This window comes from Tinamus guttatus, unplaced genomic scaffold (genome assembly GCF_059628265.1).
Source record: "Tinamus guttatus ecotype Peru unplaced genomic scaffold, ASM5962826v1 Tinamus_guttatus_pri_ptg000240l, whole genome shotgun sequence".
NCBI classification, from domain to species: domain Eukaryota; kingdom Metazoa; phylum Chordata; class Aves; order Tinamiformes; family Tinamidae; genus Tinamus; species Tinamus guttatus.
This window is the reverse complement of record NW_028288774.1, coordinates 13,720,201-13,746,635: the sequence shown is the minus strand read 5'-3', so window position 1 is coordinate 13,746,635 and position 26,435 is coordinate 13,720,201. Positions and strand designations below refer to the sequence as shown.

At 39.8% G+C, this 26,435-nt stretch overlaps 2 protein-coding genes across 2 annotated transcripts in view; one reads left to right on the top strand and one right to left on the bottom strand.

Moving 5' to 3' along the window:
* The window catches only part of CCDC73 (coiled-coil domain containing 73), a 44,152-nt gene extending 32,731 nt beyond the window's left edge, over positions 1–11,421 (top strand). Inside the window, exons 13-18 of the mRNA XM_088525899.1 lie at positions 768–899; positions 2,156–2,191; positions 3,090–3,255; positions 3,876–5,438; positions 7,947–8,084; positions 11,199–11,421. Coding sequence (XP_088382025.1) covers positions 768–899; positions 2,156–2,191; positions 3,090–3,255; positions 3,876–5,438; positions 7,947–8,084; positions 11,199–11,398 — 2,235 coding nt within the window. The 3' untranslated portion in view covers positions 11,399–11,421. The remainder of the gene's footprint in view (positions 1–767; positions 900–2,155; positions 2,192–3,089; positions 3,256–3,875; positions 5,439–7,946; positions 8,085–11,198) is intronic.
* A 751-nt stretch (positions 11,422–12,172) lies between these two features.
* EIF3M (eukaryotic translation initiation factor 3 subunit M) lies at positions 12,173–25,542 on the bottom strand. The gene is made up of 11 exons (XM_088525887.1): positions 25,483–25,542; positions 25,187–25,319; positions 24,220–24,358; positions 23,745–23,868; positions 23,152–23,246; positions 18,864–18,947; positions 17,889–17,988; positions 17,359–17,440; positions 13,464–13,607; positions 12,866–12,926; positions 12,173–12,423 (listed from the first exon to the last, which is right to left on the bottom strand). Exons 1-11 carry the CDS (start codon positions 25,522–25,524, stop codon positions 12,303–12,305), a joined length of 1,125 nt encoding a protein of 374 aa, XP_088382013.1. The 5' UTR covers positions 25,525–25,542; the 3' UTR covers positions 12,173–12,302.
* Between the last annotated feature and the right edge of the window lie 893 nt (positions 25,543–26,435).

Below are 26,435 nucleotides of genomic sequence, written 5' to 3'. Positions count from 1 at the left end.
AAATAACTGCTGTTTTGATGATAATTGCCCTGAGGATAGAAAATTCCATCTCCTTGTTTTCTGTGAGAGTCTTACATCATTGTTTTGTGTATAGACAAGGGAATTTGCTGTTTATTTCTCAGCAATGTTTCCAACCAAGCTTTAGAAGATAACTTTTTGTTTCTGCTTTAGCTAACTAAAGATTGTATTTCTTGATTTCTTCTAGTATAGCAGCATCATGGATAATGTTAATGTACATTGCTCTGAAAAAAGCATTTGCCAATTAAATGGAGAAATTTGTCAAATAACCCTTTCATTCTTGCATCTTGTCGTCTTCCTTTTTTGTACTAAAACTTAAGATGCAGCTGACACATATTAACTGAAAAGGTAGCAGGTACTTCTGTCTATCTACAGAAGTAGTATCAAGTAAATCATCCATAGTCATAGGTTGACTAGCACTTTTGAATAACAAATTGAACCAAGGTACAAATACAAGTCCTACTTTCTTTAAGAGCTACTGCTTGAAGTAAAAGGTGATCAGAGACCACTTAGTAAAAGGATTCTCTGTGAGATAACGAAAATGTGGTTAAAATTGCTGGCTTGAAAGAAAGGGTTCAAAGTTGTTGTATTCTTTATACAGGACTACTTTGGAATCTGGACCTTCATTTTATTATTCAGCATGAGGATTCACCTTCATTTGCCAAGCTGTTGATACTGTAAGATACTGTCCTTCATGTTTGAACATGCAGTAAAGATCAGTGTGCTCTGTGTACCCTCAATTATTGTAGGAGGAAAATATGAGAAAAGAGATAGCTGCTATGAAAAATGAGCTGAATTCCCTTAAAGGAGTTTCTGGATCTCTTGAAGATTATCATTCTTCTCGGGAAAATCAGTGTTCTGATCAAGCAGAAAATCTTCAGGTAAGTGTATCTAATAGCTGCAGCATTTTCCCCTTGTTTAAAAAAAAAAATCTGCAGCATCAGAGACATAACAGTTCATAATCTAGCTCTGGTATCCATTAATCTCCCTTTTTTCTTTTTTTCTTTCTTTTTTTTTTTCTCCTCACATAATTGCTCTGATGTAAACAATGATCCAAGATCCCCATTGAAACTTACTGTACACAAGTTCCCCTTCCTTGATGGGTGCTCATTACATGAAAACTTGAGATGTTCATTTCCCGTTAATAAGCTTAATAATAAAGTAGTACTAAGTAATAGTGAGTTAATAGCATTTATCTTAAGTAATCTATGTTTATGAAATCCATTTCGTGAATATATAGATGTTTCTCAAGTAGTATCTGTGCAGAGCAACCGGCCCTTTACCTGTACAAGTTCCTTGGAAATGTGGAAGCTTCTACTCAGAAGAACTAATTTCAGCCTCTAATACAGGATAGATAAGAATTTTCACTTTATGAACATTAAGATTAACTAAGGTCTTCTGTTTTAGTTTGATGAACACAATGTAAGTGTATCTTATGTTGGCTTGTGGCAAATTCAAGAGATTTCAAAAGCTAAGCAGTTAGGCTGAGCCAAATCTGCTGTAGAAAACTGCCCAGAAATTACAGGAGCTGCAGGAGAAGATATCAGTTACTCTGATTTGTGATACTGCACCTGGTATTTGTAGTAAGTTAGTTTAGTATAAGGTAAAAAGACATCGTGTTGTTAATGTGCACCTTAGATCTCAACTATGGCAGCTGTTGTACAAAACGTGCATATATTTTTACACCTACTACAATCTGAAATTCTTGTGATTGTTCTATCTATTATGCATATAAGTATATAAAATGTTTCATATTATATTGATTTTATTTATAATATATGTTGTCCTATAGCATAGATGTAATTATAACATAGTCTATATAATATGTTATCTATTATATCTATATATGCACAGAGAAAGATTTTGAGAAGGTTCTGAATTTAATAATGTCAAATATGCCATTGAGGAAAATGTAATTTTAGATATGTTAGTTACATTTTAGTAAATAAAGGGTAGAGATTTTGAAATAAAATCTAGGTTTAATATTTAGTAATTTTAACTTAAACATCTTGGAACTTATTTTTAGAAGTGCTGAACAGCCACTTGAAGTTAATAGAAATAAGGTGTATTCAGCTTTCTGAAAATCAGTAAATATACATAACGTTTCTCTCTTTCTAAAAACGTTAACCCCTTTCAGATGCACTCAACACCTCAGCCCATACCAGAGAACGGGGTAAGTTCTTCTGTAACTCCACAAGAGTAACGCGCACAGTTTTACTGGGTTATTTGGTGTTCTGCGCGTGGTGCATCCAAGCACGGTGCTGGTGACTCCCTCCCCCACCGCAGCCTTCCTCCTCCAGTCTCCCCTGGTCTTCAGCGTTGCTGCGTGCCTCATGAGCGCAGCGCTACGCGGCTTCTCCTGCAGCACCTTCTGCCGCCCAGCTTCAGGGCGAGGGTGATCGCGTGCTCTCTGCTGCTCCGCTACCAAAGAGCACCCCCGGAGAAGGGATGCATTGTCCTTCTTACCTTGGGTGGCTTTTTATTAGTATTTTTTTCCACTGTCCAGCTTGGAGTTCTCACAAAGCTTTATGAAATGTAACACCTGACTCAAATTCAGGTTCAAAAATCAACAGGGAGTGAATGAGGAACTGGGTGACAGAGACTGCAGAATTCATAAGCCTTATTTGCCTGCAAAGCTAAGCTTACAAACTCCAAGTGGTTAGCATGTGTTAGTGTAATTAGCAGGATTTTTTTTTCCCCCTATGTAATTATTGAATGAGTCACTGATTTGGCCTGCTGGCAGAGGGAGTGATCCAGTCAGCACATGTACATCACACACTTCTTCCTCTCAAAATTGTCTTTTTTCCCTCCTCTGTGAGCTGTAGTAGAGCATGACCTAGTTTCTTTCTTGTTCTTCCAGTGTGCTAGCCTGTTTTTAATGGTAGTTACATTAACCATATTTATTTCAAAATAATGGTCTTTTATTTACATCTTAATTGAAAAAAAAAACAATTTTTATTTACATCTTAATTGAAAAAAAAAACCCACTTCAGGTTATGAATGTTGAATGTAATCACAAACTCTAATAAACTATTAGAATACTTTTTTGTTGTTGTTGCTTCTTATGTCAGCGTGGTCAAGAGCAATCAAAAGATGGTGAAATACAGGCTATTCAGAAAGAGAATGAATGTATACAACACATAAGGAAAGATGGTATTTCTGGGCATGAAGAAGAAGTTGGAAGAGAAAATGCAATGGACTGTCCATTCCGCTTGGATGAAGTGCAGATAGAACAAAGTAATAATGTTACATGGACAATAGAGATAAGTAGTGTTGTTATCAAAAGTATAAATGCTTTACAGATACAATCTATGACAAGAGAAGGCTGGAATCCAGAATTAAATATTCTTGTGCTAACGATAGCAATATTCTCGGTGTCAGTAGTGCTAAACTGAAAAGTGCACGAGGTTCAGGATGAAAGGGCAGAGCTACCACAAACTGCCTTGGGCTGTGAAATATTGGTCTGTGGGCTGGCACCCCTTAGCCTCTTGCAGTACTTTTTTGCATGCCAGTTCAAGCGGCCCTTTCCCCTTCTGACAATGAAAAGCTTTAGTTATTCCTGCCTGTCCCCAAACCACTAAATATACTAGCCGTAGCATACCAGTGCCATAAACGTTATGTAGAAAGGAAGACATACTGAGTTGTTAAATGTGTTATACATTCATAATGAAGATTTTTCAATAATTAGGCTAACATACCTCTTGGGAAATATTTTCACTGTCATAATTCATACTTAAAACATAATGAATGTTAATATCCTTTATGTTTGAACAGTTCATGAATGTTTTGCAAGTTACTGAAAAAGTTTGCATTTATCTTTAGTTCAAACATTTACACATTTATCTTTATTTTAACAGTTTTACAAGTTCTTGAAAACAGTTGCAAGGATGAAGATAATGTTGCTAGCCCTCATGAAGAAAAGCAAGGGGAGGTTTCTTCCCAGAAGAATACCCTCGGCACAGGTACCGACCTAATTACCCAAGGACAGGCCTGGGAAATGTGTGTCACTGAGCGCAAAGCAGCAGAAAGTTTGGGAGCAATCCCCAGAGCGCTGCTGCTGGAGGAGAAAGCAGGCTTAGAACACCAGCTCCCGGACAGCACCGATCCGCCCTCAGCGCTTCGCACAGGGACTGCAAAGGCATTTTCAGATGGCATCGACATAGCAGGGGTCTGCCAAAAGGCTACAAGTCAGGAGACAAACCCCAGCAAGCAAGAGTTAGGCAGCGCCACAGACGAACGGGCTTGTGTTAATGCAGGCAAAAAGACACGTACCCTACAATGCACCACAAGTGCCCTTGTGCCTGAAGCACCCAGCAAAGAGTCTGCAGAGGCTCTTGGCACTGAGGAGAACGCTGCGCCCGAGAGAAGTGCAGGCAGTCATCAAGCCAAGGAATTAAATGTTGGCATCCTATCTTATACCAAAGGAGATGATCAGGCAGAATACCAGGACTGTAGCTTGCTGGACGGTGACAGTTGTGTAGAAAACGGACCAAAGGAAGCAGAAAAACAAAGGTTAAGTCTGAGTGATTTACATATGGATAAATTTCTGTGTAAACAGAAACATGTAGATATTGAAGGGAGACATTGCGATGATAATGCCAGAAACATAAGCAGAAATGCTGCTCTACTGAGTGTTGATTTTTCAGCAGCCGATGCTGCAAATTTACCCACTCTTTATGGTGATACTGCAAGTGGTGATGACATTCTAGAAGAACGTAGCACTAATAGGCCTCTTAAAGGTACTTTCAATTTATCTGCAAAAGCAGATAGAGGAATAAGTGTGAATGACATGCAGAGCAAGCAACCTGAACAAGCCAGTGCTGAGCAAACAGTCAGTGGTACAAATAAATGTGCTCTGAATATTGAAAATCTATCTACAGCAAGCGCTGACAATCTTGAAATAATCATTCATAAGGAAACCTCAACAGACAGAAGTAGTACAGATAATCTAATACCCTGTGAAAATGTTAATAACAATACACACACAGAGTCCATCAAAAATGAACATTCTTTGGAGATTAATGATAATTCAATAAATAATGCACTGTTAAAAGAGAAAAAAGATTCACTAAGTAGTACAGTTCTAGGAAGTAAGTTTGTTGAGGGTCACCTGAAAGAATCATGCTCTTTACCCATGAGAACATCTGGAAATTTAGTAAACCTAAGTGGAAGGTCATCCTTTGATCTTTCAACCTTGAGTAAAAAAGCTGAGAAAACTCCAGTACACTTTAAGTTTTTAGATCTGAGCTCTTGTTCAAGAGTAAATCAAGTAAGAAGTCAAACAATGTGGACTTCAGCTTCCAAAGAGCCTTCTCTTTCAAAAGAGGAACTACCAGTTCTGGCAGAAAGCAGAAAGGGTATTTCAGAAACACTGTGTCAAAATGTTGGCGAAAGTGTTGTCAGGAAAGAAATGCATCTAGGTAAGAAAGATAGTTCTTCATATTTTGAAGTATGTGTTGGATGTATTTAAAAAAATCAAAATTGCAAATTTCTGCATGTAAGCAGTTTAGTGTAATATGAGAAAAATGTGAAACTTCTGGTATTTTAATTATGTGGAAAAACAGAAATAGGAGAGATGATATGTCTAATTCACATTGTAAATGCAACTAAATGGCTTTTCTTTGCTCAGTTATCTGATTAAATAAACTTTGTCTGTCTTCTGTTGTCCTTTATAAAAGATGTGCAGTGATAACCTGGATGTTTATTGGTATTTCTAACTCCAGTGTGGAGTGTGCTATATCAGGGTTCTGCATGTGATCTGAAAAACACCAAGCACCTTTTGCAAAGCACTTATTTTGCATAAAAATTAGGGTATATTTTGAACCAGTAGATGTTTCATTGAATTGGCTTTATAAGAAAGTTTAGTTGGTTTTGTTTTGTGTTTTTTTGTGTGTGTGTTTGTAGTTGTTTTTTTGTACTTTAATTCAGATGAACACTCGGAGCCATTTGAATATGGTGAATGCGTTGAAAAGAGAAGTGCATTTTCTCTGAAGCTCTGAGAAATGTCCCTGGCTGTTAGTGCTTTTTCATTACTGAGAGGCTTTTTCTTTCTTACCAAAATGAGAAATCTTTCACTGGGACTTCAACAACTTTCCCTATTTTTCCTTCCCTCAGTAAGGGGATACAATCAAAATAACATAGGCTGTGTGTTCCTTTCTCACAAAGAAGATTGCCTGCAGGGTCTGTTTCTGTAGTTGGTCTCTTGCCTCTGTAGATTTGTAGTCACATGCTTTTTCTGAGTTTAGCTTCAGGGGAGCTTTTGTCCCCTAAACGCTAGTAGTGACAGCAAGGTAGCAGAAGTGTCAGTGCAGCTGGTGCAGCATTCCTTCTAAAGAGGCAAATTTTGAATCTGCTTCAGCAGGAAAATGCATGCAGAAGATGCCGTAAGCATCCATCCATCTTTTTTCTAGGCCTAGGCAGAGCCCTATCTTAAATTCTTGTGTTCCTGCTCCTTTTCTTGTCAGCAGTCTTTTTACACATGCAAGGAGTGAGCTGGAGCGGCTGAGGAAGACCCTTGCTCCCCACATGAGCTGCTAGTGCCCTGAAAGGTCACCAGGTTTCCACCTCTGGCAGAGCTTCAGCAGAACAGCTCGACCTGGCTCCCAGCTCTGCCTCTCCCTGTCATCGTCCCAGCTAATTTAGATAGGCTTCAACTTCACTGGCTCCTTCGCCTCTCCTAGGGTGTAGTGAAATCTCACCGACAGGGCACCCAAGAGTTGCGTTAGGCTTTGCTGTACACAGCACTGCCACATCCCAGATTTCTTTCCTTTTACCTTGTTCTTTTATTTTTTTTTTCTGTCTTTTTTTTTTCCTCCCCTAAATGTCTGTCTGGAGGAGAATCCACATGGACAACATCTCTTAGAAAATGTTTATACTTTGAAGCATACATACTGTTAGCTATACAGGAGATTGAGAGAGTCCTTCAATTACCAATTGCTTTCTAGATGAGCTAAGGTAGAGAGAATTGTTGAAAGGTTAAGCTGCAGAGAGCAGCCACAAGACGTGTATTAACAGAGAAATGGGCAGGATCACCCTGAAGAATTTTTGATTCTTAAAACTACAGCTGAGTTCCTCTCCACCCTCATCTACAAAAGAAATCGATGGTACTCTTTAACTTTCTGCTACGTAAACATTAGCTAATGTTGCTTTCATATGAAGGTAATGATTTTACTATTACAGCAATGATGGACCGGTATCGGTGTAGTAGTGTTAACAGCTGCTATTTGCACTGTGAATAATTTTGAGATTAGACTTTTGATTTTTGCAAAGAATGTGATCCTGGTTTCAGAACAGTCTACTAACAGTGTGTAGAGTCACTGCAGGGGCCTTAGTCTCAGCTGTGTTTGTTTATCCCTCTATCTTTCTGTCTTTAATAAACAGCTGGTATCCCATTTCATGAAATGGTAGGTGTATCCATTTACAAAAAGATTCCTCATTTAACAGATGTTCTTTATCTGTTTAAATACCTTTGTATTTAAAATGTCATATTTGTATTATAGCAACTCATCCTGCACTGTGATGCAAGGATGGCAGTAATTACGTATGTATTTATCAACAGGTGATGTACTGATAAAGTAGCATGGTCTGAAAAAAAAGTTATATTAAGAATACTCAGAAAATATTTTTTCTATAAATTATTTTTAATTTGCAATTAATTATGAAAGACAGTATAAAACATTTACAATCGGAATGGAAACTTCAGCCATCTTTAGAGACAAAGTAGATGTAGTAGTACATGGGAAAAAAAATGAATAGGGAAGAACCTGCAACAGATTCAACCATTTAAAACAAAATCATTAGCTTTTTTTTTTTTTTTTTTGCTTTTTCTTTTCTTTTTTAGATCAGAGGTAAAGCAGAAGTTTAGTTGCTTTATAATTAGTGCCTAGAGACTAAATTGCAGTTGTTACCATTTCCTTTTTGTCAATCAGGTTCCCCTAGTTTCAACAGAGCTGCCGACACTTTGAATATCTGTAGTATCCACCAAGCCCCCCAGGGAGACCCTCGTGAGGAATGGAATGCTACAGCAAAGGCTTTTTATGATTCTTCTTTTCCCACAGAACATGTAAGTCAATTAAAAATATTGCGGACCAGACCTCAGTGAGCTAATTCCACAGATATTTGTACAACTGTATGCATCTGGATACTTTAAGGCTGAGTCAATCTCCAAAATAATATCAAAAGGGCAACAAGGCACCATTTTTCACAATTAAGGTTGATAGAAAGCAGCAGGAAAAAGTCACAGCATATGAATCAAGCAGATGCTAACCAGTCTAGTTGGGAGGGGAGAAAGGGTAGTTCACTGTGTACCTTAAAAATATCATCACCTACAGAAAAAATAAGCTTAAAATAATTTTGAAGTATTTTTAAAAGTATAAAAAACATTGTTTCCTTGATTATTTGACATAGACACATTATTTAAAAGAATCTGCCACAGACTAAAAATTCAGCATATTTATGAACCGGAGCCTATCAGTTAGTTTATGCTGCAGTGGCAATGCCCTATTTTAAAACCCATCGTATTGTTTACCATAATGACATCACCTAAAAGAGCATGAGATGACATCAGCAATGGTTCATGCTATGCTTTCAGTTCCTTGTTAGAATGTCATATGTTGTTTATAACTTGAACAACTTCACCTGCATTATTAACATTTGACCTTCCTTACAGGTAATGCTAAACCTAGTCTTGGAAGGGTGATACAATAATTTACATTTGCAGTGGGCCTTCCCCTTCAGAAGCGGCTCTAGAGGAGGTCCCCAGGGACTTGGGGCTGCCTCCTCTGGGTAGAGCCTGAGTCGGAGCTTACAGTGTTTCCAAGAAATGACAAAGTTGTCCCACTTCTGTGCAGCTGGTTGGCTATCCTCGGTGCTGTTAGTGTTCTAAAATCCCGAAGGAAAGGCTGATGCTGCTAAATTGGGAATGACAGCGCGGTCCGTGTTTCACTTCACCAGGCAGAATCATGGTGCCTGTATTTGCAGGACTCTCCTGCTCTTCCTCACTGAGGCGGAGATCTCTTTCCACAAGGGAAGGGCAAGGAATGGAGAATGAGGAGAAGTGGTGGATCAAATCTACAACTAGTTAAAATGATGTATTTTGTTATCAGATTGTGGTTATATACACTGTATTATCTCCCATGTAAAGCTCCCTATGTACAGACTAGGTAAAAGCTGTGATGGACAAGAAAAGAGTACCTTAGACGGTTTCCAAAATACTTGATCTATGAACTCTCTGCCTGGTATTTTACAGACCACTCTTCCCTTCTCTGTTGGTGTCATTCTAATACCTTCCTTCCTCCAATTTGTCATTTTTATGACTGATGTGAAAAGGCTGGTGGAAGATGGAAAGTAGCCTCAGCTCAGTTTAAACATATGTCCTTGGCAGTGCACTCATACTACTCAGCAATTAATGCTTCTCTGCACATCTGTGCCACCACATTAAACAGAGCTTGGCAGTAGGATGCATTGTTCTATTTACCTGTATTGTACTGTGAGGAAGCGTGAGGACTTGAACAGCTGCCTTTATTTAAAAGCTATGTTATATTCTAAACCCCTGGTCACAGAACTTTATTAAAATGCTGTGTAGCTTACCTAATTGCAATTACTTCTCCAAAGAGGTCTAAATGCTTGTAGTCTTCAAATGAAGCCGTAATAAAGGGGCATGGCTTTCTCTCACTTAGAAATACCAAATGTAGAAAACTTGAACGAAAATTGTTTTTCTGCTCACTTTTTTTCAACTATGAGGCAACCCTGCCCTATCCGCACAGTCTTACTAGGCCTACCTTTGTTTTAACCAAGGTAAGTATTATTTGTTTAAAACAAACCCAAAGAGACTAGTTTTGTAGTGAGATGGCATATCACTAGCTGACCACCAGGCAAAATTTCTACAGAATAACAGATGGGGCTGTATTCTGTGCTGTGCTAATGAGCACAAAAAAACAACTTTGTTCAAGTTTTTTACATTTGGTATGTAGTCAAAAAGTGACATACATACATTTAGTATGTAGTCAAAAAGTGAGCTCGCTGTGTCGCAGTGGAAGAACCTCTGGGCCTCACAGGCTCAGGGAGTCCTTTGCTTCATCAGCATCTACCATCAAACTCCTTAGATGAATTCATGGTTTAACAGGTGGAGTTCTGCTAAGGGGTATAAAACACCTGAGGTAGCACTTCACACCTGAGAAGTAGCATTGCCACCTGCAGTCAAATCCAGCACTGCTGTTCCAAACAGGCTCCAAAAATAACAGGATCAAAAGATAATCCAGAGAGATAGAATCCAAGTTGTTAAACTTCTGTTACTGCATTGCAGCAAACCAATTCCTACCAATAACTGTTAACTCTGAATCCATGATATTACACACGAGTGACAACTGAGACAGTTCAAGGTTCCTCTAAAAGTAGTATTTTTGGCATGTATTTAGCACATAATCACTAACACTATACTGGAAGGTACTTCATGTAATTACTCTTCCTATGAAAAATAATCAGCACAATTCCAAAATGCGACTTTTGCAGTGGCTAATTAGTCTGACTTGCCTCCTTTAATGGTAATCCTCTACACAAGAGGGAAAAACAGCTACATTTTATTCCATTACACTTCCCTGTAGGACCACCTGTATATTTTGCTAGGTAGAAAAGCAGACTTGTCACTCAAGCAAAAAGCTGTGTTGCTACTGTGCTGCCATACATGTTTGCTCAGAGAGCTATGAAGTGCCTATAGTAATTAAACCTACTCAAAGAACAAGAATATCTTTAATGGGCAAAACCAACTGCCTGAAGACCTTGGCTTTGGTTAATAGTGTTCAGGCTCTAAACAATAAAGCTAAGCAGAGAGGGAGTTAACACAATAAGCCTCATGATTTTGGGTTTTCTTAATCAAGTGATTGCATAGCAATAGAAATGTCAATTGCAACATTAAACTGTTTAATTAAACTATTTATTTTGCTGAGCTGCATTCTAGTGCAAGGTTGTCAGGCACTTTTTATCTTTAAATCACACTCTTCTGTACTAAGTCTTGTCTTTTGTAAAAAGTACACTGAGTAGTATTATGAGTTTTATAAATTCAAGTAAGCTTATCATTCCCTTCACATACAATTGCTTACTGCTTAGGAAAATATCACAATTTGAACCTCTGCACCTGAATGTCACTATATTTTTAACTGCTAAATTTGTATTCTGTCAGGCAGGAGAAGGATTTGATGTTTTAAAGCATGAGCAGAAGTCTTCACGTGTCGCTGTGACTCCAGGAAGTGATGGTGCACTCCAAGACGAGGAAAGGTGTTCTACACAGAAGTTCAATATCAAAAGCCAAATAGAAGAAATAGAGAAGTTCCTGAATTTGGAAAGACTTCATTCATCAAGAAAGAGAAAATATGAAGAAAGCTGATAAAGAGTAACGTCAAGAGAAAAATGCAGGTGCAGAGATCAACCACTTCTGTAAATCAGACCGGTAAAAAGTTTTCCTCGAGAAAAAAGTATTACTTGTATTGTACTTTCATCTTTAACAGAGAACAGGTTTTCTTTTCCTTTAAAACTGGATACAATTTCTACTAGAGAAAATGAGTTCTCTATGCTTCTGCCACCAAATTCAAGTTGTTATGGTTTTTGCCTCAAGTTAAAATGTTTACAAGTATTTTAATATAAATAAAAATAAATAGAAAAGCAAGTTTGTTTCCTGCTCCTGGAAAGTTTTGGCTGAAATATCTGCTCACTCAGCTTTTAAAAGCAGCAGCAAATGTTTCACAAAAATGGTTTCTAAAAACATTTGAAACAACCTTCAGCAATTCTAAGTGGCAGCAAAACAAGAAAATCTGCTTACTTTGACTGCAGATGTTCATGGTTTAAATTCTATCTGCTGTAGCTTTCTATCTAAATAATGCCTCTTTCAACACTAAATCACCAAGTAGGATTTACAGAGAGAAAAGCAGCAGACAGTGCTTCATAAATTTTCACTTTTAACTGATTCACATTTTCCCTCTCTTAAGGTTTAACGGAAACTCACTTCAGAATTGCTTGCAGCACCATTTTTCTGATCTCCCTCCCCCACCCTTCCTTCTCAGTCTATAGTCTTAAGTACCAACAACAAAGGAAACAATCAATAACATTACTGTCCATTATTGCTAATTGTATAAGAAAATCAAGAAAAGAGATTTTTACCATGTTCGTTGTAAGTTAGAATATTTAATTTTCTTAAACCAATTGCATACACTTTAGAAACGTTCACAAATTGCCAAAGTTGTGAATAAATTTCACATAGACTGAAACATTTCTAGGTGGAAAAAATATTTTTCTTAGGTGTCTGAGAGACTGAGGAGACTGTTTTTCACTTGATTCAAATTTTGTTTCCAGGTGTTTAGAGTGTCATATAATTGTTGCCATTGCTGCTTTCCAAAAGTCCGATGTGTGCTGTGACTAGAGAAGTAAGAAAGAAAAAAACAACAAAAATCAGGAAGAGGATTACCATGTGTAATGCTCACCCAGGAATTCTTTTGGAGCATTATTTTATTACCCTGCATAATAGGGGAATTTTCTCCATTATCAGTGGCTGTATTTTACCAGTTGCAGAATCCTGTAGCCTTCCCAAATATTTAAAGCAATAGCAGTCATTAGTATTCTTGTCACTATTAGGTCATTAAATGAAATGTGCTGGAAAATAGGACTCTTTCATTAAATAAGCTAATCACATCCAGTCTGAGCCTTAATAAAATTATGATAAATAGCAACTATTTAACTACAGGCAACTGATAGGAACAATACCTTGCTTCTAGTTCTAGTTAAAATAATTCTACAAATGTACGTGAAATAATTAGAACATACTAAGTTCTGCAAAATGCTATGAAGAATTAAGTCTTACCTGACAACTACTTTTCTCTGTGTCTGATCTATTTTGCAATACACCATCTTTGTCTTTACAGCTGGGGGGGGAAAAAGGCATTTTGAGCAGTGTTTTCAAGATGGGCAAGGTATTAAATAGTATAAAACCTTTTAAAACTTTCATCACTAATGAATATAAAAAACAGTAGTAGTTCACTTAGTATTGTTTTGCTGCTCGCTTTTTAACACTTTAGTAGGCAGAAAAGCAAAATGGTGTAACAAGGTAAAGGTCATGCAGGAATCCTATTGTTTGGCGCCAATCTATTAAAGCAATATCCTGTATAGTTTTTATGAACTCCTCTCCCCTACAAATACATCCTGTTTTAATGACAGCAGCAAAAGCAGACAACAAATCAAACCTGTACACAACTTATCTGTTCTGTACAGATTTGCTTGATATATAGTTCCTTTCACTGAAAGACTGCTTAAAAGCCAACAGTTGAGCATGTCTAAGTTTTACAGCTGTATCTTAAGAATACAGCTATGCAAATAAGACTTTTCTTAATATTTAACACAAGTATAGAAGCCTAAGTTTTAGTTCTTTAGCATTGTGCAAAGTATGTTAGTGCAGTTCTTACCATCAATAACAAATGCTTCTACATCATCAGCACCAATCTGAAGTTCCTGTTGCATTGTGTCAAATGATATTTCTTTGTTTTCTACAGCCATTCCCATGAAAGTCAGTAGCCTCATTTTTGCCATATTATGTTCATGCAACAAGCCTGTGTGAAAGTGTTGATGAATTGAATTATATGAATATGAATTATAATTCAGTAAGTCAAACTCTTCCATATTTTTCAAATTTTATTTCATATTAAGAAAATAGTTTATCTGGCTTTATCAACTTTTTGGGGGTAAACCATTCTTATTCCTCCAGCTTGTGTTTTGCAAAAATGTTTAACTTATTCATCAATAGTTCAAGACCCAGTTCTTATTAATGAAAGTTTTCAAAGTATCTTTAAAAAATGGGGAAAAAGATAAAAAAAAAACAAAAAACCTCCAGACCAGAGATTGTTTCACCAAAAAAAAAAAAAACCTTAACAGAGTTTAGGTGTTTCCAATCACTTACTGCTGAAATACCTGCTGAGAAGGTAAGTAGGGATTTCTGTGTTATTTTTTGGTTTCCCCCTCCCCACTCAATTACATCATCAGGAACACAAAAGCTTTGATGCTGTCAAAGCCTTCATACTACCTCAGCAGTCTTTTTTGTGAGACTGCTTGAACAGCAACACATCTTCAGCAAAGGAAGGATTTCTTCCTTACTGTGACACTGAATAAATGTTTGTGCCACAGCACAGGAAAGCCCCATGCATCACGTGCATGCCCAGAGCAGTCAGGGTGGCAAGAGAGTGCTCTTCCAGAACACCACAGCAGAGACTAAAGCCCATGTCTTATCTCCTTTATGTGAGAGCATGATTGGCAACGTGAGAAACTCCACCAAGGGCTTACACTACCCAAACCATCTCCCTTAAAAAAAAAAAAAAAAAAAAAAAAAAGTCTGGCTGAACAATAAGACATTTAGAAGAGCCAAAGTCTGTCTTTGAGTGCACCTCTCAGAACTTAAGACTCACTGGAAACTTCGTTGGAATGAATGCTCCTCATTTTGTTTTGGAATGACATTATGAACATTCACATTGCTTCCGTAAATATTTAAGTTTGGAATTTATAACATCCATACACTAATAGGAAAGCACATTAGTGCAGGACATGTTCTCTTAATTAGCCATAATTATGATGCAGGCTTTCTGTTTGGCATTGATTCAAAGAAAACGTGATCATCATAACTCATATGAATGAGGAGCACCAGCAACTATACCTAACTGGGTTTAATGGAAATCTACAAGCATCGAAAAAATCAATTAGCACACATTAACCCTAATTAACAAATGCAAATGAGATGCTGATTAACTTTCTGAAGAAGGCTGCTGATAGTACCAGATTAAATGTGGACATGTTAGGGCGATTCAGTTGACACAGATAATGCTACTGCTGGCCTAAGTTGTCAGCATTAATAAAACAACAAATTGTAACAAACTGATGCCACCTGTAGGAGCCTTTACTGCACAGCTTTAAAAGACTGATTTTTAATTGGTCCTGATCCAGAAGAGTTTAGGATTAAAGCTGATGCTGACCTGTCACTGCAAGTCTACTTATAATGTCCATTATTTTAAAGGCTGATACTTTCCAAGAAATTGTTATAAAAAAGCACGTAGTTAAAAAAGAAAAATCCTCATTTTAGAAAATGCAACACAGCATTTTGAATTTTCTGAATACCTCTGTCTCTCTACCTTGGCTATTACACAAAGGCATTCAGAATTTTCTGAGTACATCAGAAAGCAGATAAATAGAAATGAGACGGTCTTAAAACAGTATCACATATGTATTTAAGGGTTTTACTAAGCTTAAGCATATGCTGGCTATACTGCAAGCAGGTATATTGCACACTAACTATGCTAAGTCCAGATACAGGAAGACAGAGAGAACAATCCTGAGTTCATTGCAAGCATGCTATATAATGGATACTGCGTATTTGCAGAACTAGTATTCCATAAATTTATTCAAACATAAGAATAACTATATGCTCAACAAATACATTTATTGGCAACTAAAAGATAAGCTACTTAAATGTGTAAAAACAATTAAAATATGAGAGATATTTTCCCCTAATAAAGCAAAGCATAATTATGCTTACAGAAGAAATTTTCAAATAAATAAGAGAAAAGCTACACTTATCCTCTATACACACTTACAAACTACTGAAAGCCTGCTCTAATTTTATCCACAAAAAGTCATACTGAAATTTCCACCATTTTAATACCCAAAGTGCTAGCTTTGAGGGTAATTATTCTACGAATTATATGGCACTCCATTAAACAAAGCGGTGCACATGTTAAAATGTTGCACTGAACTCTGTTTTGCTTTAATAAAACCATGGCTTCAGCCAGTGTTCAAGTGTCATTTCAAAATCAAAGTTATAAAAAAAGAAAAATCTGATTTTTATGGAAACATTTATTCATTACCAATATGTCAAAGCCTTAATGCAGTAATAAAAAAATCTGCATCATTGAGCAATTTCTGCATTGTCACTGACCCCTGTCCTAAAAAGCTGCAATATAAAAACGTAATTTTAATGCATGCAATAGCTTATGAACCAGTGCTCCTTTGAAACAGTCAATTACACATCACTGGGGGAGTGTCGAAGTGTTAATTACTACTCCTTTTTTCCAGAGTGTGTAAATAAAGAGGGTGCTGACATTAACATTCCATCACACCACTCCATGCGATGAAACAAATTAACTGGGACAGCATGTGGCTCCCTGGCCCTAACGCAGCCGCACTCGCCCTCACATGCATGCACAAAATGCATGTTTCATGTTACTGCTTTACAGCTCAGCTGAAAGAAGTACTTAGTAAATTTTAAGCATTTAAGCAATATAGGGATCTCCTTCTCTTTGCGTTAGGATTAAATCAGTGCTCGTTAAAATCCCAGGCTGGAAAGAACACTGTGAACAGAATGGGGCATGGGCAGGAGCTCCAGCCCCACTGTGCACAACCGACCAGAGGAGTGAGCTGCATTTAAGCAGCTAACGGCTGAGGCAGCCACACCATGCTGGGAGACGTGGATGCTGAATTGGGGATGCCAAAAAAGAAAAAACTGTGGGCGCTTTGACACATGCGGCAGTAGCTCTTCCTTGAAATCCCAAACAACTTAATTTTCAAAGTATCTTATACCTAACCTAGGAAAAAAAAGAAGATATGGTTCTTTAAAATCAGTCAGCTAAGTTATTTTCCGTTTATTCCTAAGACAACTGACAGGCTAAACTCCCTAGACATCACGAACCTGTCCCTAATTCCCTGCCACCTACAACGCTGCCGTTAACCTCCAGGGCTGGGCTGCCACGGGAAGCTGCCCTTCCCGTCGGAGCACGTCAGCCAGGCACAAGGAGCCCTAGCAAAAGCAGCCAAATAGGACCCATTCTCTGGTAGCACCTAACTGCCTTTTCACAGAGGAAGTTACAGTCAACGCTTTAGAAAATCATATGGCAGGAGAGTATCTGTTCAGGAGAAATAGGTGCTGTTACAAATTTATTCATCATCAAAAAGAAGAAAAAAAAAAGAAGCTTGATACAAGCTGCTGTCTTACTCAAAGTTGTGGTCTCTGATCTGGCCTAACACATCAATGTGTTATGCTCCCCCAAATGAGTATAGCTAAAAGAATGAGAGAGAACATAAACCCTCTTCCAACTCTCTAAAACACCTTCCCTTAGCAGGAAAAAAAAAAAAAAAAGAAAGAAAGAAAAAAAGGTCATTTTACTATCTCCAGAGTTTGTAGACTCCAAACTCTGTAACAGCTAAAAAAAAAAATCTGATTCAATCCTTGGGTTCAAAATACAGGTTCAAACAAAAGAACTGTGGAGGTTTCGCATGTTAAGCCAGGTAAATAGTCAGAAATGTAATCATTTAAGTACTTACCAAGAGAGTCAATGAAGTCTTTATTGTTCTGATAGAACTTGACATAGGATGCTAGTTTAGCACTTACAAAAATTGTCAAAAGCTAGAAGAGGAAAAATCTCAAATATAAGAACAGTTTAAACATTATCCACATTTTTCTTCCTGCACACTGGACAAATATACAATGCACTTTAGTATGGAAGAGAGAAATAGAGCAAACAGTTAATAGTTAAAATTGCCTTCTGTCACTCGGTCAAGGCAACTTGTGTTAAGCTTACTTCCTTTTCTGTGGCCTGCCAGGCAGTTTTGCCTGAATGCATGTGACAGCGTGACTCCTCACTCAGATTCACTAAGCTTCTGAAGGGGAACACTCTATTATCTAGTCACCCGGAGTTTTACGTCTGATGCTTTGGTTATTTTTAATTCTGAAAGCATTAAAAATACATTGTAGCCCACTATTTAATAACATAGGTTCTGTTCTAGTGATTTTCAAAAGACGCCAACAAAGAAGAAACAACGCGTTCTACATTCTGCCAAAATCATTTACTTACATCATGGATAAGCTCTCCTTCCAAAAATTTGACTGGTTTTAAGGCAAGAAGATGATCAAAGAGAAAAGTATTTGGATCCTTCAACGCTCGTACAATACATCTAGTTAGAAAAGAAAAATACTTATTTTTACATCAACACACAGTTATATGAGCAAACAGAACTCCATTTGTTATTTCTTGCTTTCTAAGAAGCATCCTGAGAAGCCTTCTCAACTATTCTCAAACGTAACGCATGTCACAGCATAAATAATTTTAAACTTTGTTTTATAGCCAGGGAAAAAAAATGGTACAAGAAAGCTGCAAGTACTTTGTCCAATATCATTAATAAAATTTGCCAGGTAGTAGGACTACAGATCAGAGGTTCCAATCTATTGTTTCAATCTATGCTTTTATTTCCAGGCCAGCCTTCATTCCTAGAGGTATTTTTACTGTTCTCCTAAAGTTTCATAGAATTAAGTCGTTTAGAAAGATTAATTGTACTTGAATATGTGACACAAAACAGAAAATCCCAGTACCAAACAACTGCAAGCCCTACGATTTATCAGTCACAGCTCCAGCCTAAAAATAGCGCTCGAGTGTTCCTGGACCTGCAGCTGAGAGCTCTCGTCCAAGGCAGAGGAGAGCCGCGTGCGGCGCCCCGGCCTGCGCCGTGAGCCCCACCGCGGAACACGCGCGCAGGACCCCCTGCGCCCGACGCAGCAAGGGCACAGGCCTGACGTACACACTTGCTTCCGCATGTGAAAAAGCCCCAGGTGGCTGCAGTTTAGTCACCGAGACTTTCATTTATGCACAGCTACTTTGATTTTCAAAATGAGTCATCCCCATTTTCCTGCACGTCCAGTATGAACAGGTCATGGGGAAACCTGTTTGTACACACCTTGTCTGACAGGCGGTTCAGAATTCCCCATAGTAAGGTGATGCACATAACAATCCCCTAAAAGCTATCTCTAAAGAAATTCAAGAAATCAAGATTACCTGTGAGCATCAACTCTAGCCTGGGAAGCATTGTCCTCTGTGTAGCTTCCCAACAGTTCCACCATTACTTTTGCTGCAGTGTCACTATACAGGAAAAATAAAGTTACCTCAGGATTGTTGAGGGGAAAAAAAAAAAAAAAGCTTGAAAAAGACACTTAGATATTTAAGTAATCTCCTTACAATGTTATAGGTCAAATTAAACTATACTTGAAAAGATGTAGATGATCCATTTTAATTCTAGTGGAGAGAACAAATTAGATGGATGTATTCTTTCAATTCTGTTTATCTTCACCCTTCATTTCTTTCTCTTAAATTGATAAATTACCTGCTGGTTATGGAAAAAAAAAAAGCTTTTGGGGCTAGAAACAGCTTTACGTGGTTCACTAGAACACTCTTATGCACATCTGGATTTAATCAGTGCGGAATAAGTAGCGCTGCAAAGTTTATTTCAAATGCAAAATGGCATATCTTAAAGAATATTTATGGTCAGAAAAGTGACGGTCTAGAAGCTGCCTTTTCTTCTTTCGCACGTTCTCCCTCAAGCACTCAGAACACAAGCTCGTTTTTCGGATGAAGTTATGCAGCCAGCAATTAGATTGGCTTTGGCTGCTGCAAAGCAAGCGGCCCCCAACACTGGGTTGTCAAGACAGTCCTGAGCAAAGCGAGTCGAGTAAGTCTGCAGCCCTGCCCGCGGCGATGGCTTTCTAACAACAGCTCGTCTACCTCGCTGCAAAGCAGCTCTGCGTTACTGAGTCCTTTTAACCGATTTTGTTTTTGCATACTTCTCACTCCTAGTAAAACTAGTGAGGCCACTGACCATTTTCACAAAATTTCCAGAAAAAAAGTGCATTAAATATGCTGCATATATATATATACAAAAATCCATTTTCCATTCCTCATGGAAATTTTGCTACTAAAATACAGGATTGTGACAGTTTTTCCACACAAACAATAGTTTTTTTCCTTTAACAGATCAGGTTTCCTGAACAGCTCACTGAGGTCTGGAGAACATTCCCAGCCTCAGGGTTTGGTCCATCCTGGATTATCTTTCTGAAGTCTACCCAGTCCTTGCTGATACTCCCTGAGCACTTGCTTTGGACAAGGTGCGTGCGCGGGGGTGAGGACAGCACCCGCGACAGCACAAACAGGCTTTGCTGCAAGTTTCCCATCTGCCTGCACAGGAGAGCAGCCACTTCCCTACTTTTTGGCACCTACTCTTGGAGTTTCCCTGTACGAGAAGATGTATGCACAAAGTTTGGTTACTACTCTCCAAAGTACTGAGAGTTATAAAGAATTAAACTTCTCCTTCAAAGTAACTCAATTCCAGACAAGCTGGGTTTCCCACATCATCTTGGACCAAAAACTTTTCCTTAAATGGTAGAAATATAAAAGAACAAAGAGTCAAGTTAGTTAATCAAAGAGTTAATCAAAATTAAAGGTATAAATTGCACAGGGAGGGAACTAGATCACACAACATTTCCAGGTGGTTCTGTGCTTCGTATGGGTTTAACCTATAGCAGCATGGGTCAGTATGGTTTTTGTACTGCATGATCTTTATATGGGTAAAACAAAACACAACAAATGTAGACAGCTTTATATATGCAAGAGCTATTTGTATGTATCAGTCTGTGATAAAGTCTTTTGTACTGGTGACATCTTATCATCTCTTGATGTTCTACTGAGGACAAATTTAATACAGGTTCCACACATTCAAACAAACGGGCTCAGCTGGCGTGGTATTCAACCTGACAAAGTGGTTGTGTTTCATACAGACTTTCAGTAGCTGTTCTTATATGTTTCAGATTTTCTGAACTCTTCTTCTCCCCCCTCTACGTGTTGGAAAGCAGAATTAAAAACAATGCATTTCACTCATTTTAAATAATATTTGTACCCCGCCTCCCACTTTTTTAAACAGTGAGAGGAAAAAAGTAGAAACTTTCACTTGTATTTCTAGGAAACCTCAAAACACTACAAAAGAAGCATCCTCAAACTTTCTGAGCCTAATTCTTATGAGCCCCAGAAAACATGACAGGCTTTTTCACCTTAGTCATTTTATTCAGTGTCAGGATACCATTATAAATGAGGGTGCCTAAAGCAGTAATACATGTTAACATGTTAAATGTGTATCTCATGTTGTAAATGTGAACATTTATCTAGCAAGATGGCTTGCATAAGTACTTTGGCTGCACTTGCCAATTTAGACATGTAACTTAAAAGGAATATTCAAAGACTTAAGAATCAAGGCCCTCTGCATTAAATGCTATTCAATGAAATCAAAAGTAAACGAAAAATTATTTTGTGTTGGGTGAAGTCTATTATCTCTGAAAAGGAAAATCTCCTCTGTCACAGAGTGAAGTTCGAACACCAGAGCAAACATGATTCCTTTACACAGTGTATTCTTTTTCCCAGATTACAAATAGACATGGTAACTGAGGTGTGATTTTTATTATTTAGTTTTCATCTTCCCACTGGGTTACAGGCTGCTGAGTGCTAAAGCTGGAATGCTGCTGCGCGTTTCCCATGCTATTGCAAACAGTGCCCACTGATCCAGGAGAGTGAGCCGGGTCAAAAGTGCTAGGGCCATCCCTTGTTTTCTTTCCTGTGCAGGAGGGTAAGTGCTCTGAAAAATTGCTCCCCTCACTGCAGGGCCTGCTGCAACAGATGGTAAGTGCACATGACTAATATTTACAGAGTTTGTGAAAGTTTTTAATGCCTAACATAAAAACTTCACCTATTATTCTTAAGTAAAAAAAAACATATTTTTTTCAAACTCTGGAGACCAACTGCTAAATGACCTTAGTAGCAAAGAATCCAGGATCACACCCGTAAGAAAAACTAAGTTTAATCCATGGATTTGATAATAGTTGTTTCTTTAGCTAGTCTTGTTAAGTGTGGAAATTAAGCTAACCAAAAGCTCTCAAGAAATCACCAGGTTGAGAAGTGCTTAAAGAGCAGGAGCATTGCTGTGTAAGAGCGTAGTATTTCTGAAACAAAGTCAGCACTGCGGCATGTACAAGATCTCTGATGAACATTCCTGAAAGGACTGTGACCACCCAAATGCTGCTGCAGAGTACCATCGATGCAAAGGCATTTTAATGCTAGCAACAGAAATAATAATTTCAAGTAATGTAGCTCAGTGTAACTACTCTTTATTACTGCACCAGGATTAATCATCCCTAAATTGTGATGAGTTAAGAAGGATCCTGCTTAGCTGACATTTCATTTCCAGGGTGCAGCTTATTCTGGCCCAGTGAAACTAGCTCTCCTGCCAGAAGAAACTCCCCTGCTACCACGACACCTCCACACTTGCCCCTGCCCTCAACTCCCTCCGGTTATTTTATTTATTTTTTTAAAGCAAGATTGCCCTCCCCCAAGGTCAGCAACGGATGTGTGTAGCAGCACAAACATGGGCACAGGATGGGCGTACAGGGCAGCACGCAGCAGCGCAAGGCAAGCGCGGGAGCGGTCCCACTGCCCGCGCGAGTCGGCAGCACAGGGGCCCTCTCCTCCTGGCGCCATCGCGGCGGCCGATGCTGCTTCGCTTAGAGAAGGGGCTCAGAGAGCAGCGTGAAGGGAGAGGGGCAGCCGGGGCGAGCGCAGGGCAAACTGCGGACCGAGGCGCTCGTGAAACCCCTGCCGAAGCCCAGCCCATCTCGGCAGCCCTGGCCAGCGCGTTCAGTGCAACGTACCACCACATACGTGAGAAAAACCCATCCCAGCTCTCAGCAAAGGCTCACACTAATTCACAAGCACATTAGCTACAGGAGCACTTTACATGCCAGAAGACTGGTCTGCCAAGTTTGTTAGATCAAAGATACCTCTTATGATCCACGATAATATTTTTAAATGGCTAAGCAGGTAGGCCGTAGACGTTAATTTCCGCGATTAGTAGAACGCTTTGTCTTAGAGGTAATGTTTATATTAAAAGACTGATGCTATTAACTGTGATTGATAAGCCTCCCAACATCATTAAATAAGAGATAGCACTACCTTGCACTAAAATGTCAAAAGAGCAATTGAATAATAAACTTGGCTTAATGCTACAATGCTTGAAGGTTAATATTTACAGAAAGGAATAGTTTTGTTAGAAGCTACAGGCCCTCACAAAATCACCAGTAACTTTAATATTCTTGGACGCAGTGGTTAAACTTAAGAAGAAAATCCAGATACATTTGGACTGATTCAACAGCAGAAATTAATTTAGAAAGGGCTTGTTTCCCCCACAAATCACTTAGAATATATCTATTTAAAATAAAGTTATATATTATCTCTAATTGTCTTTGTGTACCTCTTTTTGCAGTCCACTAGGACATCATACAGCAATCTCAGAAGTGTATGCTTCTTCTCTGTGCTGAGATTCCAATCAGAAATCCATTTTCGGACCTGTGTAGAACGTCAGTGAAAAAGAAGCATTAGGAAAAAGCTAAAATAAAAACTGAAGTATTTCTAATTTTCTCTCGGGCAGAGAAAAAAAAATCTAAATTTTGGTGCTCTCCATATACTTCCTAAGCAAGGACAGATAGTCCAGCAATTCTGATTCCAAAACAAGAGGCAAAAAGCTTGATGCCCCATCCCTGATCAATCATTTTTGATTCTGATTCTCCCATTCCTGATTCTCCCTTTCGCTACTATCATATGAATCAAACGGATATAACTCAACATCTGCTCAACATTAGAGACAGAAAATAAACGGCAGTTCAATTTAGATTCTGTAGAAAGACCTTCATAACAGAAGCAGTTTTGCACTCTATGTTTTTTTTCGTTTGTTTCTCTAGGCTTTGGCAGTTTACAGCATGGAGGGACAGTCTGTATCAGCTCTGAGTGACAGGGAGCCAGGCAGAGCACGGTCACAGAGGGCGCACGCGGAGCGCCGGGCGCTACCTGGTCGAGCTCGGTTGGAATGTACTGGATGGCGCCGCACGAGGAGGCCACTTTCAGAAGGCTGCAGTACACCGTGTACCTCACAGGAGTGTTCTTATCCATTCCGTGGAAGAGATTGCTCAGCCTAAGCCACAAACAAGGAACAACTACGGTAAGGAGATCAGCAAAACTGTACCAGCGTGCATGCGAACGAGTATTTCCACTGGAAGTGTGCAAGCACACACAGAGCACTTTCACTAGTGCCATCTGCAGTCCAGGATGAACTGGAACAGCTTCCAGTTTCACAACAGCTGAGAAACTGGAAACTATGCTTTTTAACTTCAAGCTGATAATACCTGGGCAAAGAAAGGATATTGATACTTGTTTTATGACGGGGGAAAAAAATAAAATAAAAAAGCAGATGTCCTTACAGTAAAGAAGGAAGGGCTATTTCATGAGACACCTTTGGTCTTACTTTTCCATGTACTATACTTACAGCTGCAGTCTAAGAGAGGGCCGCTCTCCTTCCCGAAATTTTACTAATTTCTCACACAGGTTTTCAATTAGTGCTTCTTGTTTGTCAGGCTCCAGGATAAGCAGCAAAGAGACTACGCTGTTCATTACACTCTCCACATCTGCGCAAAACAAAACATGCAGCTGTTAAAATTGCAAGCAACAATCATCATCACTATTTAATGCTGAAAAATCCCTTTGGCTATGCATGCTTGTACGTATGCAATGTCTCAATGATACAAAAATACATATAATGATACTGAGTATCACACAACATTGCAATAAGCTTTGCTACTGTTTTATGATGATTTTTTAAAATAAGAGACAAAACAAGAAAGTATGTCCATTCTCAGATGGCGCCTGTATTCTTTCAAGCAATATATATTACTCCTATGTGCTATTTATTTTGTACATAAAGCTTCTAAATGAATCTTTATAACGAAACAGAACTGAGGACAGGGGTACATAAAGATCAGTTTAGGCTGATTACTGTAGCAGCATCACTAAAACACACTGACGTCGTTTCTACCAATGCATGGTCCCAATTCCCAAAACAGTTACCGCCTACCACAAATTCTAACATTTTCCAACGGTAGAATCACTTAGGGTTTAGGTCCCAAAATGTCTCATTACACATCTACTGCCTTTATTTTTGCTGCTAGCTCATGTGCTGCACCACAGACAGGAATGACCATGGAACCTTACTTTACAGTAACCTCTTTGAAGGAACTTAGTTTATATATGACCCTCTATGCCCTCATAGTGATCACGGTCCAGCTTTATTTCTGACTTTTTCAAAAGCCATTGTATGTTTGGAGGAGCCGGGGCAGAACACAGGCCCGTTTCACACAGTGCTGCTGGAAACGCGCTCTTCCAGCGTTGGGAAGCTGCACTTTCCAACGCACCCAGCCGAGCCCCCCTGCACGCGGCGCCCAGCGCGGGGCGCGCACCTTTGTCGTCCTCCCTCAGGCACACGTCGCAGGCCTCGATGATGTGCGCCAGGTCCACGTGCAGGCCGCCCTCCGCGTTCTCCTCCGAGATCTCCGCGCCCTTGGACTTCAGGTAGGCCCGCAGCTCCGCAGCCTTGGAGGCAGGAAGGGGGGTGGCACGGTCAGCTTTCCCCGCGGCTGCTCCCCGCTGCCGGCCTCCTCGCCCGCGCCAGCCCCGCTCCGCCCGCCGCGCCGCGTCCCACAGCGCTCCCGCGGGCCCCGACAGGCACCGCCACGAAGGGCCCCGCCCGCCCGACCTGGTCCTCCTCGGTGATGTCGATGAAGGCCGGCACGCTCATGGCGCCGGCCGCGCCGCGCCGCGCACGCCGCCCGCGCCGGAAAGGGCCGAGCGCCTTCCGGAGCCGCACCGGCGCCGCTTCCGCTTCCCGCGCGGGCGCCTGCGCGTGAGTGTGCGCGGGTGGCGGGGGGGGCTGGGGCTCCCGCCCGCCCCTCGCCCCGCCCCTCCGCCAGCCGCGCGCCCTTGGGGCGGCCGTTGGGAGCGGCCGTTAGGAGCGGCCGTTAGGAGCGGCCGTTAGGAGCGGCCGTTGGCGCTCAGGCGGTGGCGGGCGCCGAGGGGTCCGCCCGTGCGCCTTGGTCGGCGCCCCTGGTCACATCAGGCGGGCGGGTGCCCCCGCAGGCACCGCCGGCGGGAGACCCTCTAGGCGAGGCGGCCGTGGCAGGGGCCCGAGTGCCGCCCGCGCGGGGAGTAGCTGCCGCCTTTCCTGAGGTATCCTGACAGACTTCTGCGTCTGTGTGCAGGGGGTGCCCGTCAGCCAGAATTGCTACGATGTGGAAAGAATCAGAGATTTTCTTTTATAAGCCTAAAAGATTATTTATTAGTTCTTCTTTTTTGGTTGTTGTTCTTGTGCGTGTGTTAGGATATAAGTAACAGACTTACTCTAGGTGTATTGGGAGTGAAGCCTAATGACAGAAAGTTTCCCAATCAGTGGCTTAGTGTTGTTCTTGAAGTCACCTTAGCTATATCCCAATTGAAAATAACAAATAATGACTTGCTGTTGCCAATGTGCAGCATGCTTTTTCAGTTAGAAATTTAGAAATTTCCCATTCAACTGCTCTGTCAGACCAAGGGACATAGTTTGACTTTCCTGAAGCTTCGAAGGTTAAAGTAAAGGCCAAAAAGAAAATAATGTTAAAACAAGAAGTAAACTTCTATTTCCCTGTTGCTTGTAAGTGTATTCACGGATATAGA

Coding starts and splice junctions, on each gene's coding strand:
- EIF3M (XM_088525887.1), bottom strand. CDS start 25,524: ATGAGCGTGCCGGCCTTCATCGACATCACCGAGGAGGACCAG. Junction 17,989..18,863: donor GCTAGAGTTGATGCTCACAG/GTAATCTTGATT, acceptor TTTTCTAACTAG/ATGTATTGTACGAGCGTTGA. Junction 12,927..13,463: donor AGAAGCATTTGTTATTGATG/GTAAGAACTGCA, acceptor TTCCCCCCCCAG/CTGTAAAGACAAAGATGGTG.